This window comes from Buceros rhinoceros, unplaced genomic scaffold, assembly GCF_000710305.1.
Source record: "Buceros rhinoceros silvestris isolate BGI_N320 unplaced genomic scaffold, ASM71030v1 scaffold12319, whole genome shotgun sequence".
Lineage (NCBI taxonomy): Eukaryota > Metazoa > Chordata > Aves > Bucerotiformes > Bucerotidae > Buceros > Buceros rhinoceros.
The window spans coordinates 75229-92447 of record NW_010429822.1 but is presented as its reverse complement, the minus strand read 5'-3'; the positions used below and the strand labels follow the sequence as shown (position 1 = coordinate 92447).

The 17219-nt window shown below is 39.8% G+C and overlaps 1 protein-coding gene across 1 annotated transcript in view; it reads left to right on the top strand.

Moving 5' to 3' along the window:
* SCAPER (S-phase cyclin A-associated protein in the ER) overlaps window positions 1-17219 on the top strand; it is a gene marked incomplete at its 3' end in the record, with an annotated part of 146209 nt that overhangs the window by 54080 nt on the left and 74910 nt on the right. Inside the window, exons 21-22 of the mRNA XM_010142808.1 lie at window positions 11657-11793; window positions 15831-15896. Of these exons, the coding sequence (XP_010141110.1) occupies window positions 11657-11793; window positions 15831-15896 (203 nt within the window). The remainder of the gene's footprint in view (window positions 1-11656; window positions 11794-15830; window positions 15897-17219) is intronic.

Here is a 17219-nt window from a genome sequence, read left to right as displayed (position 1 = left end):
GCAGGATTAGCTTCAAGCTACAAGTCATCTTCCCTTCATTGTGTTTCTGAGACTTGCAGTGCTGTCACTGCCCTCATCATTTCACCGTTACCTGCAGTGCAGTAATAAAGTTCTGTCTACGTTTTCTCGCTCCGCTTAAACGCGTGTCGTCTTCTACCAAACCTGCAGCTTCACTTTCTATTCACATTCCTATTTGCTATGCTATGGCTTTCCCGTCCCCTCTCAGTGTTCGTATCACTTCCAGTTCAGCAAAGGACGTGAACAATGTGTGCAGTCCGGTGTCACTGACCTCGCTGCAATCAGTTGGTAGGTTTGAAGTTAGGACAAATGGTTTTGCTGAGTGAAAGCCTGTGTGACACAAAGGGCTTTTGACACAAAAGGCGTCCCTGAGTAGGCGCCTGCTGAAAGCCATGGGACAACACACGCTGGTTTCATTAGATTGAGGGGGCTCTGCAAGGACCTTGTAGATGTTTGCTCCCACCTGTAGCTCCTGGATTGGTTCATCCTGCTTATGCTCCTCTGCTTTCCCTTTTTTCTTTGCCTTTCTTGTCTATCGTAGTTTGCTTTGAGGAATCCACGCAACATCAGTAATCCTTACAGCGTGCTTCCTTTGAACCGTTGTCCTATCTTGTCTGTAACTCCTGTCATTTAAATGTTTAAAGGCACTTTTGGAGTATAAATCATGTAATTCTATGCAGTCTACAAATGTTTCTAATAAGTAAAAAGTACTTCGATCACATATGTGAAAAATACACTTTTTTTATCGGCAAAGAAGACTGACTCTATTGTAATGATACAAGTGGAACAAAGAACTTCTCAAAGGTATATTTAGATCAAATGAAAGTATAATCCTGTGATGGACCAAAGAGATTGTTGTTGTCTGAAGATACAGCATTAAAACATGAGGATTTGTAGAAAGACACGGTTGGTTCAGCCCACCCACATTCCTCTCAAAAAAACAGATAGTCAGTGACTAAAGCCTCCTCTTGCCAGGCTTGGCTGGCGTTCCAGTGCAACCTTTTCTGGCAGAGGTCTGTCCAGATTGTAGCGGGGTCTGATTTACAATGTGCATAAGGGTGCTGGCAAGCTCCCCTGGTACAGTTACGCTGCAGGATTTTGCTTTCGCCAGGATGTGGGCAGAGGCTGCCAGAGAGAGCAGACTTGTGCTGGTACGAGTTCTGTTCCAGCCGTGTAAGGTTTATAGCTAGCACAGCACGCAAGCAGAGCTGATGTTCATGAGTGTGAATTTCTAAAAGCTTTTCAGGGTTGTTTTTCTTTAAGAATCAAGCTGTTTTCTCAAAGTGGTATGCTGCTTCTATTATTTCTTACTATTTCTTACTACTGAGGGTAAGAGAGGTGGGAGTGTTTTCCTGCCTGACCTGTACTCTTTTTCTCCTGTATTTACAAGGAGCTTTCTTGCCTAGAGACAAGGTGATGCCTGGACTTTGCTATGATTTTTTTTTTAATTCACTATATTTTCATTAAAATTCAATTATATGTAACTGTTGTCTTATTGCTTCAGCTTTAACAGTATTGGGGAAAATGCTTTTTGTTTTTCCTTCTGAATCAGAGGGTTTTCAAGTTCTTCTATTTAAATGAGGGGTAGTATCCTGTGAACTCCTTTGGTAACCTATCTGAAAGGTACGCTTAAGCAAAACAAGAATAACACTGAAGATGAACAGATTTTTTTATTTCCTCCAATAGAGGAATTTGAGGTATTTAGACTTGTGTGTATGTGGTCTTTTACAAATTCTTATGCAAGATTAGTAGTTCTCTTTTTTTCTTCTTGACCATTCCTGTGTATGTTACGTGTCTACTTGTATGTTCATAGAATCATAGAATGGTTTGGGTTGGAAGTGACCTTAAAGATCCTCTAGTTCCAAACCCCTCTGCCGTGGGCAGGGACGTCTTCCACTAGAGCAGGTTGCTCAGAGGCCCGTCCAACCTGATCTTGAAACACTTCCAGGGATGGGGCATCCACAGCTTCTCTGGGCAGCCTGTTCCAGTGCTTCACCACCCTCGCAGAGAAGAATTTCTTCCTCATGTCTAATGTAGAGGTACCCTCCTTCAGTTTAAAGCCATTAGCCCATGTCCCATCACTACATCCTCTTGTAAAAAGTCCCTCTACAGCTTTCTTGTAGGCCCACTTCAGGTGTTGGAAGGCCGCTATTAGGTCTTCTTGGAGCCTTCTCTTCTTCAGGCTGAACAACCCCAGCTTTCTTGGCCTGTCTTCATAGGGAAGGTGCTCCAGCCCTTTGGTCATCTTCATGGCCCTCCTCTGGGCCAGCTCAAGCAGGTACTGTATCTTTCTTACATTGGGGGCCCCAGAGCTGAATGCAGCAGTGCAGATGAGCTCTCACCAGAGCAGAAGGGGAGGATCACTTCCCTCAACATGCTGGTCACATCACCAGGATGTGACTGGCTTTCTGGGCTGCAAATGCACATTGCCAGGTCATGTTGAGCTTCTCATCAACAAACACCCCCAAGTCCTTCTTCTCAGGGCTGCTCTCCGTCCACCCATCACCCAGTCCATATTTGTGCTTGAAACTGCCCCGACTGATATGCAGGACGTTGCAGTTGGCCTTGTTGAACTTCTTGAGTTTTACACGGGTCCACCTCTTAAGCCTGTCTGGGTCTCTCCGGATGATGTCCCTTCCCTCCAGCTGCCAGCCTCACCACACAGCTTGGTATCATCAGCGAACTTGCTGAGGGTGCACTCGATCCCACTGTCCGTGTCACTGACACAGATGTTAATTAAAAAGTGCCAGTCCCAATACCGACCCCGGAGGAACACCACTCATCGCTGGTGTCCACTCAGACACCAGGCCGTTGACTGTAACTCTTTGAGCGCGGCCATCTGGCCAATTCCTTATCCACCGGGTGATCCACCCATCAAATCCATGTCTGTCCAACGCAGAGACAAGGATGTCATGCAGGACAGCGCCAAATGCTTTGTGCGAGTCAGTTGTTCTTCCCTTCTCCACCAGCACTGTAGCCTGTTGCAGACAGCCACCAAATTTGTCAGGCACGACTTGCCATTAGTGCAGCCTTGTTGGCTGTCACCAGTCACCTCCTTATATTCCATGTGCCTCAGCAGAGGTTCCAGGAGGACCTGCTCTGTGATCTTGCCAGGCACAGAGGCGAGACTGAGTGGCCTGTAGCCCCCTGGTTCATCCTGTTTTCTGTTTTTGAAAATGGGGGTTATGTTTCCGCTTTTCCGGTCAGTGGGAACTTCACGGATCAGCCACATCTCCTCAGATATGATGGGTAGTGACTTAGCCACTTGGTCTCTTTTGAACATTTGAGCGATGAGTTATGACCATTACCGTACAAGGAGATGACACTGGCTCAGCTCTGGTGGTACGTAGTACTTAAGTCATTTCAGGGTGTTGCAGTGGTACATATGGCTTGGTCATATGTTGAACAATATTCCTGTCTCTTTTATCCATAGAGTTACAGACTGTAGACTTCATTGTAAATTCATATTTTTCTTGGCATCTGATTATAGTTTTCCACCAGTAGCCCATTTTTCTTCTCTACTGCGCAGTGGAAGCAATCTGTAAATCACTACAAACAAGAGCTCCCCATCCCAATAAAGCCTCAGGTTCTGGTTGAGTTTGCTTTACTCGATTTCCTTTTTTTCCTGAGGAAGGGCAGATATTTTTGGAGAGGGATTGCATGTTGCCAGAAGAATGGGATTAGGCCAAGCATCTGTGGTCCATTTTTGTTTATGGATGTTTCATCTGTAGGATGAAACTCTGGCTTTGTAGTTCTGCTCTGGATACGTTTGTCCTAAAGAAGCTGTCTTGAACAATTGTGTAATTACAGAGTTTAATCCCTGATGCAGTTAGCAGAAGGTTTCTCAGAACTCCACACATCAATTCTAGTTTTTTGTACTTTGCACAGCAATAGCTTCCCACCTTTAAAATATTATAAAGTGTTGTTTTTCTTGGCAAAAATGTACATGATTAATTGTTTATTGGCTGTGTCTTTAATTGTAATAGATCATTGCCAACAGCTGCACCCTCCTCCTTTTGGCTTGGGTGTCTTGAATATTCAGAGCCAGTAAGACAAACTGGTGCTGGCAGGGCCTGCGGCACTCCCCATTCCCCCGTCCCTCGCTTGCCCTCCAGATCATCGTGTCGGTGCCTTCCAGCTTGCCTCCCTGGTCTGCAGAGTGAAGCTCTCCACGGCCAGGATGCAGAATTCTTCTTCTGGAAGAAACAGCTTTACTTTGCCTCTGTTTCCACACGTTGGAGTGACAAGTGGGAAAGGGAATGGTATTAAAAATCTCAAGAAATATCTGAACCTGCTTTTCAGAATATTATTTGCTATTTAGCTTAGTGGCAGGCTGTCGTATCATTGAGTTTATGGACAAGCAAGGTGACTAAACATGCAGTCTGTATTAGCAGTAAAAATAGGATTTAGGTTGCACATGCTAAACACCAGTATTAGTCCCTCGTTTAAAAAACTTAATTTAAGAAGCAAAGGGGAAAACTACATTTACAATGAAAGGTCAGTCTTCAGTTTTGAATGGATAATAAAAGGTTATTAATGCTCTACACTCATCTTCTAAAGTACATAGAAATGTGAATAATTAACATCCTGGGGAAAATATTATTTGAATATTCATTAGTTTTAAAACCTGTTTCTTCACATATGAAGCATTTAAAATAATTCTTCCCTTTTTTGCATCTTTTCCATGTTTCGGAGAGGATCGTCACTTGTGGTATTATAACAGAATTTGGTCACAAACATTTGATCTCTTAAGCATTAATGACCATTTGTGTTTCAAGCTGCCCCTGGTTGTAATGTTGAAAACTGAATTTTGCATTTGATATAACTCACAGTCTGCTTCAGCATCTGTTTTTCATATTAAATATTGTCCTAGGCTGTGAGGGGAAGAAATAAAATACTGAGGAGTTTTGTTGAAACGTGTAATAAAATCATGAACAAATATTCCTGTGGTAATATGATTTAGAATTGAACTTTAAAAACCTCTCCAAAATTTGGCAAATACATCCCTTAAGTGATTATGTAGAAGTAAGAAACCACTATTCCTGACATTGCTAATAAATATTAAAAGCATTTTTAAGTTGTCTTCTGCAGTTACAGAATAGTGTTTATTTTGAAACGGGCAAAGATGTTAATCCAAAAGCTATATATAAGCTTCAGAGTAGTTACCTATTAATTTGATAGAATATATCCCTTATGCATCTTCTGTTTATATAAAATACTCGGTTTGCAATTAATCTTTTTATTAAAATGGTAAATGAGTGACAGTAATTATTACGTGATATAAGCCACTGCAAGTATTTCTTTGTAATCTTCCTCATGTTTATTATTTGAATGCTGATAGGAGAGGGTAAGTCAAAACAAGTGTTTGGAAGTTCTGAAGGTCGAATTTGGATAAATAGCTGCAGTCAGGTATTTTTCAAGTTGCCTTGGCCTGCAGAATTTGGAGCGAAAACTTGTAAGAATGCCTCTTCTTTCCAAACTTGGGGATTCAAGGTTGGAAAGAACACAATAAGAAGAAGAATAATCAGTCTTAGGGTATTCTGGCACTTTCTGCTCCTGCTCTGAAGAGAATCCAGGAATATCGAAGTGAGGATAATGAAAAATATTGGGGGGAGGGAAGCATAAACTTCTCAGATTCAAGAAGGTAATTTCTGCTAATTTTGGGGGGTGAAAGTCCGGTAGCTGGAAGGACTTTCCACTTCCATGAGTCGGTTCATTTACACACAATGGACCATAGTTAATGAAACACTGTGTCTCGCTCCTTGTGTAACGGACCGTACATGCCTGTTGCTAGAGCATAGGATTTTGCTCCAGTGCTGCTGTGTGGTAGCACAGGACCCTCCAGAGCTTCTGGAAAGTGGCATAAAACACGTGATATACAAGGTGATGATCCTGGGCGCTCCCGCCAGCGACTGACTGGCTTCGGACAGGAAGATTTTCAGAGCCTCCCTTCCCTGGCTGTAACTGCTGTGTATTAGGAGGAAAATGGTGCTTGGTGAGAGCCAGCAAGGAGCAACTGTGCACGCAGGAGAAAGGAGGATATAAGTCAGGACTGCCCTGCAGCAGCAAATGCCAGGCTGTGGTTTTCTTCTTGCTTGAGCACATACAGATGCTTTACGGCAATGTCGTCCTACCTATGCAGTCTTGCCCTGGGCAGAGTTCGTGAAAAGGCAACACTTACTTGAAAGGAAAGGGAAGTAAGTACTTGTTTGTTCCTAATTTTAGAATGAGGAAAATTTAGAAAGAGTTCTGTTTGGCCCACTTTACATCAAAATTTATGATGTTACTATAAATAATTGAGTTGTGAAATGAATGGTAGCTTACATGTAATGCAGAGAGCCAGAAGTCAAAGAGATTGGGTAGGAAGATGATTTTGCGGTTGTGTTCTGGTTTGATAAAATACTTACATATCCAACATTCCTCTGTTAGGCTCAGCTACGTGGATGATGTTGCTGTAATCGGAACATTAAATGGGGAGAGCTAGTCAAGGGTATTGGTCTGGTGAATGGGCCTTGAACGAAGAGAGTGTCAATTAGACAGTTTATTCCCCAGCTGTTGTATCTTACGTAGATCACCGAGGCACACAATCCAGTTGTGTTATGGTTGTCCTTACCTAAACTGCAGTGGACTGTACTCAGCTGTGGAGCACTTCAGCATTCTATAGTATTTGCTTCACTTTTCATGGAAAACTTTTGTCTTGGAGCCTGGAAAAATTTACTTGATTTCAGGGAATATCGATTGTAGTGCTGTAATCCTTGTAATGTAAACATGTCATGTGAGAAAAAGGGGTGTCATTCAGTGTGTAGAGGAAAACTTGGTTATAAGAAGTGCTTACTCAACTACAATTATCAGCTTCGAGTAATGAATGAACAGGGTGGTTTTTCTGTTTCAGGCAGCTGAATGGGACTAGGCAATAACCAGCAAGAATGTGACTTCATGGGTGACCTTACTAGTTTTAGCTGTAATGGTTTCAGCAACTCATGTAGTATGTAGATGAGGCCCATCTGTTGCAGTTGGGAAGTTTCAGGATTCTCAGTGACTGAAAGACAGAATAGTTGAGGATGGGGGGAGAAGAGAGGAAAAGCAAAGACATTTTACGTAAATAATCTAATCTCTAGCCTGTCTGCTTTGTGGTGGCTGCAGTTTTCACGTGCATTTAATGTTAGGTTTTATCACCTTGCTTGTAAATGAAGTATTGCAGCTTTTACAGGAAATTTATTTCAGTTGTCCTAAAAATTACTGCAGTGTTATATAAAAACTAAGAGGTCCGTATGGCTCTGTCAGATAACAAATGTGTCTATCACACATGCCATTAAGTATCAAATCATATATATTTACCAGATTGCTTTTATGTTTCATAAGCTTAGCTTTTACAGGAAATTTATTTCAGTTGTCCTAAAAATTACTGCAGTGTTATATAAAAACTAAGAGGTCCGTATGGCTCTGTCAGATAACAAATGTGTCTATCACACATGCCATTAAGTATCAAATCATATATATTTACCAGATTGCTTTTATGTTTCATGAGGTCTTTCAGCTAGAGGCAGTCTCCCTTGGGGAAACAGGTACAGTAAACCTTGTGATTTTTCAAAACAACCTTCAGTTTTGGGGTGCGCATGTAAATAACACTGGGGAGAAACAGCAGGAGCGTTTGTACTCTAACGCATCACTGAGCCGTCACCATACGAGTATATATGGAGGAGTATATACAGATGATCGTGAAGAAATACATCAACATTCAATTCCCGTTCCCTGATTTTGTAGCCAACGTAGCACAGACTAATGGCTCTTCGTGGCACGGATTCTGCCCTCTTCATGAAAGTTGGTACCTTGTTTTGTGACAGTTGTGCAGCTCCCAGCTGTGCAGCTTAGAAGATGAGTTATCAAGTATGAAAAATGATGGCAGAAATCTGATACGTAAGGACCACCAGAGCTGGTGCTGTTTTAATCCTGAGAAACAAAGTATTCTGTTAGGACAAACCAGCAAAATTACTATGTTGTATAAAAATCTTTAAAATAAAGCTTTAGAGAAATTTCACAGCTAAAATTGTTGTTGCTGGTGTAGACATTTAGCATTGACATGGTGTAGGCATTTAACATTTGCTTATATAAAAATCGTGATACGAAAAGGTAAAAGCTTTCAGGATGAAGTGCCTAGATTACCCAGTTATTCTGCATTACCTTTATGAGAAATAAAAAAAACCTGAACGGAATAATTTCATTATTGCTTAAAGAAAAGGATTCAGAGAATGCCAAAAAGTTTGCTTTCTAAACATTGCACTGGCCTCGCTCACTTTTGTACGCTTACAGCAGTTACTTTTATGGTAGATTATCTGGTCCAACTAATGGTTGTGCGGGTAAAGTTACTCATTAATTTAATGATTGGGCATACTGTTTCCAGTGTCACTCAGAGGGTTTTAAAACCCTTATTTTTTCAAATAACTGATAGGAGCTCTACAAAACATGGGAATAAATGTTTTGAGGCTGCTCTGAACAGTAATACAGCAGCAGCTCTCTTCAGATGTTAGTTGTCATTCAGTACCAAGCTATTAGTTGTACTTGTTTCACACCTGAACGTTGTTGATCTGCCTACTGTGATAATCCTACGCTTTGACCTGTACCTCCAGTGTCACTCAGAGGGTTTTAAAACCCTTATTTTTTCAAATAACTGATAGGAGCTCTACAAAACATGGGAATAAATGTTTTGAGGCTGCTCTGAACAGTAATACAGCAGCAGCTCTCTTCAGATGTTAGTTGTCATTCAGTACCAAGCTATTTGTTTTACTTGTTTCACACCTGAACATTGTTGATCTGCCTACTGTGATAATCCTACGCTTTGACCTGTACCTTCAGGAAGTGATTGTTTCTGTGACACAAGGTATTATTACTCTAGTCTTCCTTTAGTTGAGAACTCTGAGAAACGTTGTTCAGGAAGGTGCTTGAGTTCCTGAGAACAGAATGGTTTGTAACCATCCTGGGTACTAGTGGCAGCAAGACCTCTTTTGGCTCTCCCAGGCTGATAAATGAAGGTGCTTGAGAACCGTGTAGCTCTCCTCAAGTTGTCTGCTAGGCCACAGATAAAATTAGGAAAAAGAGTCGAGTGTCTGCTAAGGGACACAAGGCTTTGTCTCTCCTTTCTGCCCAGCAGAAGCCTGACACCCTGTTTGCAGTTGCCGCCGCACAGCAGGCTGACTGCGCAAGGATGGAGGTGTTTGGCCCCTTCCCTAAGGGGTGGCCCGTTTGAAGCGCGGTGTTAACTTCATGTTACTCTGCTGGCACTTCAAAGGGTAGAGTAAATAGTTTGAAGATTTGATGAACCGAAGAAACAGTTCCGTTGATGAACACAGGTGGAGAACTGTAGTAATGTCCTTGTTAGTGTTGTATCTTACAAGTGCTTCATGTCACTTCTAAGGCAGGAGGTAAACTGGCAGCTAGGGTCTGCCCGTTCAGTTTGGGAAGCAGGACTGTGTATGTCAAATCCCACTGCAATAACTCACACATCCACAAATGTCACAGATTAAGTACCCTGAAGCTTGGTAGCAAAGCAAGTAGTAGTATCATGGTCTGTTCTGAGGAAGCTCTTTCTTCTCTTAACATTGAAAAATTCAAACCCATCCATTTCCTCTGAAGGTTCAGCCTTATGACCAATTTTCTAGTTTTTAAATGCAAGTTTAAGGAAAAAGCTATTTTTAAGTGGGTGTCAAGAGATACATCTCTCTGAGGAGACAAAAATGAACTGGGATTTCATAGCGAGCACTGGGATGGTTTATGTTCTGTGCTACTACAGATTGGTTAAGAACTCATAAAAACCTGGGGTGTTTACTAGTCATGTTCTAGTGAATCATGCTCGAGCCTTTTGAGATACCTTAAAGTTTTCCTTTAAGCACTTCTCGCTAAAATTAGATGCATGAGATTAAGGGGAGGGAGAAACGCTTACAAAAGGTGTTAGAAGTACATTACATGTGGTTATAGCAGCATCTGTCGGTTGACCAACTTGGACAATCCCTTGAGGAGAAACTGTTCTGGTGTAGTGGGAATTAAACGGGGTAGGCGGTGTAACACAAGGACAGTCAGCGTTACTTTCAGAATTTGCTTAGATTACTATGCTTGGTTTTTCATGTCTAGTATTAATTCAGTATTCATTTTGCATTCATATGATGTAAGATAGGAATTTCAATTACTATTCTGACCAAATATATGTCTTGCTAGGTTATGTCGTGCAGCAGTGCGTTACAAAAACTAAATGGTCTTTTTCCAGGAAATTTCACAGAGATTTATTTTGTTTTCAACAAGCGTAATACTTTCCTGAATCAGTGAAAGAAAATATAGGTTGTTTTCTGGAAAATGTCTATATTTTTAACACTTCACCTTTTACTTCGGATTTTAAGAATACTTCCCAAAAAGAGAAGAGTAACCACATCTGATTGTGGCGCTAATCATTTTCAAGGATAAATTATCCTAATAAGCAGTGGTTACTTCATAACTTTTTCAGTGTTTTGCAGGAGAGCAAATATAAGTCTCAGTGTATTAAAACCAGAGTAAATACATTCTCATAACTGGCATTAAACAGGTTGTTTATTGTCGTTTGTAAAAATGAAGAGCTTGCTGTTTGTAGCCCAGTAGTACAAGTAGCCGTCGTGCAGCGGGGAGATACGGTGTCCGCTCGTTGCATTGAGGTATTTGAAGGAGAGCTTTGAGTAGGAGACTGTGTCTGTTAGTCTTTTGTTATCGTAGGACATCGCACTGTCATGAAGAACATCAGGTTACACCTATTTTTCAACCAAAGCAAACCAATTGTGGGCATCGGTGGTTTAAGTGGGTCACTCTTAAAATTGTGTTGATCGAATTTGTTGTAAGTTTCTTGCGCTGACAAGGAAGGGTCTGAAATACAGTGATAATTCCAAAAAGGTTAAAGAGAAAAATGCACATTTAAATTGAAAAATCAGTTTAGAAGGGGCACTTGTAGAAATCCTTCTTGGTTGTTGAAATCTAACCTGCTACATAGAGTACTTTGGGTAAAATCCAAGTTCCCTTTTCTTTGATGCTGTTGGGTAAAAACCGCACTATTTCAAAATCAAAGCATTTCTTCTGTTTGCAACTGAGATTTCACCAAGATTTTACCTAAATGCAAATTTGTTAATGTGAGAAGAAAAATAGTATTCCCATCAATAAATGGTAACATTGTAAGTAGTGAAGAGTTTCGATGTCTCTTAACAAAAGGTAAGACAAGTGTAGGGTTTTTTGAAGAGTTAAAATCATCAGCCAGCAGTAGTTCATTTAATACAAGGAGTTTTGTCGGTAGGGCAGGGCATTGGTTTCACGCAGCTGTAAAAGGCAGCTTGGAGAAGAGAGAGGATGTCTGCTTGGAGTTCATGCTTGTTAAGTAGCACTTCCTTGAGAATGAGGGACAATATTTATTCTGCTTTACTTCTCTCGATAATTGTTCTGCCTTATTACAAAATACCCATGATGTGTTTTCTCTCATGTGAAATAATCTCTTTCCCAAAACTGATTTTAACATTTCTCTTCGTTTTGTTAACCTTTTATTAAATACTCACCACTGTTGTTTCCGGACAAGATAATCTGTAATCTCCATCACATACTGTAAGATTAAATATTGCTTCAATGTTTTCTGCAGGAGCACCTGTCATTAAAAAAGTACATTGTGGATATTGTGATTGAGAGTTCTGTCCCCGTGGAACCGTTAAAAGATGGAGAGGAGAAACAAAAAACAAAAAAGAAAGCCAAAAAGCTAAAGGCACGGATGAACTCCAGGTAATACCAATTTCTTTTTAATTTTTTTCTCTAAGTTTTGTTCTGAACTTCGTCTTGTGTCCTTCAGTATGAGTGCAGTGGAAGGCTGAAAAAAAAAAAGTAAAATTATTTGCTTTGGGAGTGTCTTGAAAATAACACCGATGAGCCTAATTTATGGCCACTTTCTCTGATTGAGAAAGAAAACTGAGTATCGATCTGGAGCCCTTGGTTTCACCTGTTAAGAGCTTTTCTCATAATTGGATGCCAGTGCCCTGCCAAAACTGTAGCCTCTTCTAGCATACAATAGCATGTTTAAATTTGTGTAAACCATGCCTATTTTTCTTCCTAGCTATTGATTTTTAAATGAAGTATCAAAGAAAATCAATAGTAATCAACAAATAGAAGTCAGCCTGCTGTAGTCAAATCCCATGACTAATTTTAATCATTTTTTGTTCCCTGTCACAACAAAAAGAAAGTTAAAAATATCTTAAAATGGAAAGTGAGTTGTCAGACCTGCAATCTGTTATTAGTCTAAAAAAGTGACACCTGCGAGTCAGTGCGATGTGCAGGATGCCATTCTATCACAAACTGGCAGCGTCAGGCTCTACAGTGAGTAGTCCTCAGCTGAGATTAACACTTGACTGAGTATTAGAACATGTTTTTGCATTGCTCTCCAAAAAACACTTCTCAGAAGGTAAGAACGATTGTTACGTATTTTCTCTGCCTGGTTTTTAAGGAGGGAAGGTTACAATTAAGAGGAAACCACCTGAATGGATTTTTAGAACTACAGGAAAAATGAGATGTTTTATTAACTCGTAGTAGTGCTAATTCTGGCACATGAGTCTTCAAAACCACAATAGTTTTACAGTCGTGTCACGGTTTCTTACTGTTTTCCTCTTTGGAGGAGGAAATTCACTATCTGAATACCAGATTAGAACACACTGTTGAAACTGGGTAACATACTTTGCCAGGTTTCTGATTGCTCACCATGCAGAGTTGTTCATATTACCTGTTGATTTCATGCTGTTATTTTGTTCAATTTTTATTCTTTCTCAAGATCTGCTTCTGCTGAATGCAGTCAAAGATTTGTCAGACCTAGGAATACAAGCTCAAATAATAATTTGTTATTGGCACTGGTTGAAAAACTTTTTCAGAACATTTTGAATTCTTATGTGTCTGCTGGGTGAGTCAGCATATTCGTCATCAAAATTATAATTAAAACAGTAATAATGGGGTATCATTTTGCAAAGGTGATATACTGTTGAAAAATACAGTCTAAGTCTCAAAATCGAAGAGGAGTTATATCAGTGAGACATAAATTCATGTTCATTGAGCTTGTTTTTAGTTTTAAAGGGTGACTAAACTTTCCAATGGGATTCCTGTCCTTGAAGATACTTGAGTTAAATAGAAGATTTCACCATTTTTCTAATGTTAACACAAAAGATTTACTAATAAAAATGTGCAGGAGCAATGTGAAGCAGAGGTCATTCAATGAAATTTCAAACAAAAAATTGATGAGGGAAAAAAAAAGGTCCATTTGGGAGATCAATTTTAGCCATGCAAGTCTTGCCAGTCTTCTACTGTAATTGACACTTGAGTAATAGTAATAGGCATAGTAATGACAAATACCGGCTGTTCCTGCGTGTAAGCTTATTACTGGTGAGCTGGGGAGGTTTTCCACGTTCGGAAAATAGAGGAAGATAACTGAAGTTATGCGACTGAAGCAATTAAAGCAGTCACGTCAGAACTACAATTTGAAATACTAAATTGAATAGTTTAGGTAATGTCTACTATGTTTCTACCCACAATCTGAACCATGCTACCACCAGGTGGCTGGGAGTTTACTGCTCAAAATGAACTCAAAACTTAGGTGGAATAATAGCTAGAGTACTTAATAATTAATTTAGTGAGAAGATTTGAAGGTGAAAAGTATTTGATGTCGATAATTCACATAGTTTCACAGGGGGTGGTAGCTTATCTACAAACCGTGGTTTAATACGTATCTGCAACTACTTCTCTAGGAAAAGAAATAGTTTTAACACTCTTATTCCTCAAGACTTGAGATTATACATTCATTTCAGCTTCTAGGAAGCTGTGATACTTTAAACTTGGAACAAAACCCAAAACAACCGCTCTGTCCAAAATAGGTTCCTGTTGCTCTTGAGTTTCTACATCTTAAATCACTATTATAATATCAAAGCAATGAAGGGCAAAGGTGAATGAGGGGACAAATTGTGATCAATGGATCAGTAGACCAGATGAGAAGTTTTGTTAGTCTTATTAATTATATTATAACCCACAGCCATTAAACAGTAACAACTGATATATAGCCACGTAAATTATCGCAGGTTAACACGTGTGTGCTGCTAGCAGAGGAGTGCTTCGGTACCGCACAGCAAAAGGAGCCCTGATGAAAGCTCGCCTCCAGGCACAGAGGTGTAGTTACCAGCTAGGAAGCATGTGCAGTTGAGACGAGCTTTGTGATGGATTTAAAGCACTCCAGTCATGTTCGTTTAGTAACAGATAATTTAGGTGATCATTCATGTTTGACTGACGTGTCTGTACAAAACACAAAGCTGAAACTTGTTGTTTCTGGCTAAGAGGCAGGAAAGAAGGCAAAAGGTTAATAAAGGAATCTCACCTTCATGTTTAATACTAAATTCTGTTGTGATTAATAGCTTTATTAATGATCCACAAATCAGAGCTAGTGGTAATGTAACAATATTTGCACGTAGCATAAGTTGTATAGTTTAAGCAACCTGAGGGAAAATTTGAGGAGCTTTGGAAAACGTGATCCACTTGGGTGAACAGAAAGTACGAGAAACGTTTATCTGTATGTATCTGAGAGAAATAATAGGAATAAAGCTTTAAGAAATCATGTTGATTTGCAGTGCAGCAATGAAGCACGTTTCCTAGTGGAAACCATTGTCAAAATCTTAGATACGAAAATACACAAAAAGTCTTAATTTCAGAACAGTAATCAAAAGAGCAATTTTAATGCGTCAGATGTTTGTAACAGCTAAATGCTTTTCCTGCCTGCTGGATGTTTCTTCATCGTACGGCTCCATCACTGAGAGCGGAGTTTTTCTGCATCACTGTAGTGCCTGGGTTGGTTTTACTTTGTACATGTATGTTGTTGAAGGGTTACGGGATTTTCACCTGTTGGCACAGGCTGGCTGGAGTCAAAACAAGCAGTGGAAAAAAGTCTTGTCTCCCTCTTCCTACTTTTTGCATATGGCCAGTGTGAATATCACTTTTAAGGGACAGAAGAGGTTTGTGTTTGCGTTTCCAGCAGTAAAACAGTTGTTCCTGGAGGTATTTGGTTCTATGTCATATGCCCAGAAAAGTTTCTTATGTTACAGTAGTCATCAGTTACATAAAAAATCCTCATGTACATGTAAATATAACAAATTATTCATATGTTAATTATAAACAATGTGATGTGGTGATCTTCTGAACCGCACGACATATCTAAATCACTGATATTTTCATCAGATTAATGTGATAACTTATCACTTTTAAGGGACAGAAGAGGCTTCTGTTTTCGTTTCCAGCAGTAAAACAGTTGTTCCTGGAGGTATTTGGTTCTATGTCATATGCCCAGAAAAGTTTCTTATGTTACAGTAGTCATCAGTTACATAAAAAATCCTCATGTACATGTAAATATAACAAATTATTCATATGTTAATTATAAACAATGTGGTGTGGTGATCTTCTGAACCGCACGACATTGTAAATCACTGATATTTTCATCAGATTAATGTGATAACTTTATAATAAGCAGTGGATTACTGCATTTATTCTATTTATCACTTGTACCATTTTCTACCATTTCGGAAGTCAACTGAGATACACCATTTGGGTACTGATGTTGTTCCAAAGTAGTAATATTAATCATAAATTGTTAATGACCTCTAGTTAAGCATCAGTATGGATAGGGCAGAAGTGAAATGCTGTGCTTTACTATGAAAAAACCCGAAGGTTAGAATTCTCCCCGTGGTATTACATACTCTGTGCTTTAGACAATAGTCAATAATAATGAATATTTTATCCTCCAGGGCAAAGGAGTATGAGAGTTTGATGGAAGCAAAAAATGCTGTCTCTGATTCCCCATTTAAAGTGAAGTAAGTATTTAGCTTTATGTATTTTAGACATACATACACTTTTTTTCCCCTGTCTGTAGCAGAAACACTTCTGAAATTTCCAGTGGAGCAGGTGTGTAAGGTTCCTGCTCAATATGCGGCATGTTGCCATCAGGAATTACAGATCGGTTCCTAACACAAAAGGTCAGGCAGTTTTTTCTAAAGACACTGTATATCTTAAACCATGTAAGATGCAATAGTAGAGAGAACACAGGCTCATCTTTTTCTTAGCTGGAAGCAAGAAGGTTCCAGCTTTGTACTTCAAGACTGCTGGTGAAAATTCAGCACGGGAATTCTGCAACTGAAAATGTTACGTTCGACCTCCATTTGGTCAGCAGCAAAGGTTCACATGATGAAAGCACAGATATTTTAATGCACACGTGTCTTAATCCGGCATTGAGCTTTTTAAAGAATAGACCTTTTTATTGTCTAGGATAAGGCACAGATGAAAACAGTTGGATGGTAAGATTAAAGCAAGACCTCTTATCACTGACAAATTTCTCGTCGTTAGTTTGAAACTGAAAATTGCTCAGCTTTTGCTTTCTGATTCCATCAAAACTGATTGGCAAAAGGTGCAGAACATTTGGATTTCCTAAAGGCTTTTAATAAGATCTGTCACCAGAGATTTTAGAAGAAACTATGTAGCTGTAGTATAAGTGAAAATCAGTTTAAAAATTGAAAAGAAGTTAATATACGACCAGTCCTTGCAGAACGAGGAGGTTACTAGTAGAGTTCTGCAGTCCTGCGATGTTCCATATATCCACAAGTGACTTGGGAAAAGGGGGCAAGAATGGAGATGGCACAGTTTGATGATGATGATGCAAAGCTGTTCAGGGTAGTCAGGAGAAGGACTGATATCGCATGATAATTTTGAGGAGAATGAGTGACTCAGCAGTAAAATGGCAGGCAGGTGAAATCTCCACAATGGAGAGGGAAGACAGGAAAGGAAATCGGTCATGATTTCCAGTGTAACTCCTGTTTTAGGGATTGAGTGAACTAGTACTTGTCATTCTGAAGAAAAATGTCATGATGGGAGGAAGTTTTAGTGGGGGTATGTTACAGAGATGTACAAGGTCATAAACAGCATGAGAAAGATGGATGTTGACTGTGCTGTCCTTCTTTGCACCAGAATGAGGGAGCACAGAATGGAGAGGGAGCCAGGTGCGATGGTTCTTAATGCAATGTGCAATTAGATGTGTGGAACTCACTGACAAAAATCTCACAGATGCCAACAGTTTACTGGCGTTACTGTTGTTCTGGGAAACTACATCCAGCCCAAGAGATTCCTAGGCTGAAAATAGGGAA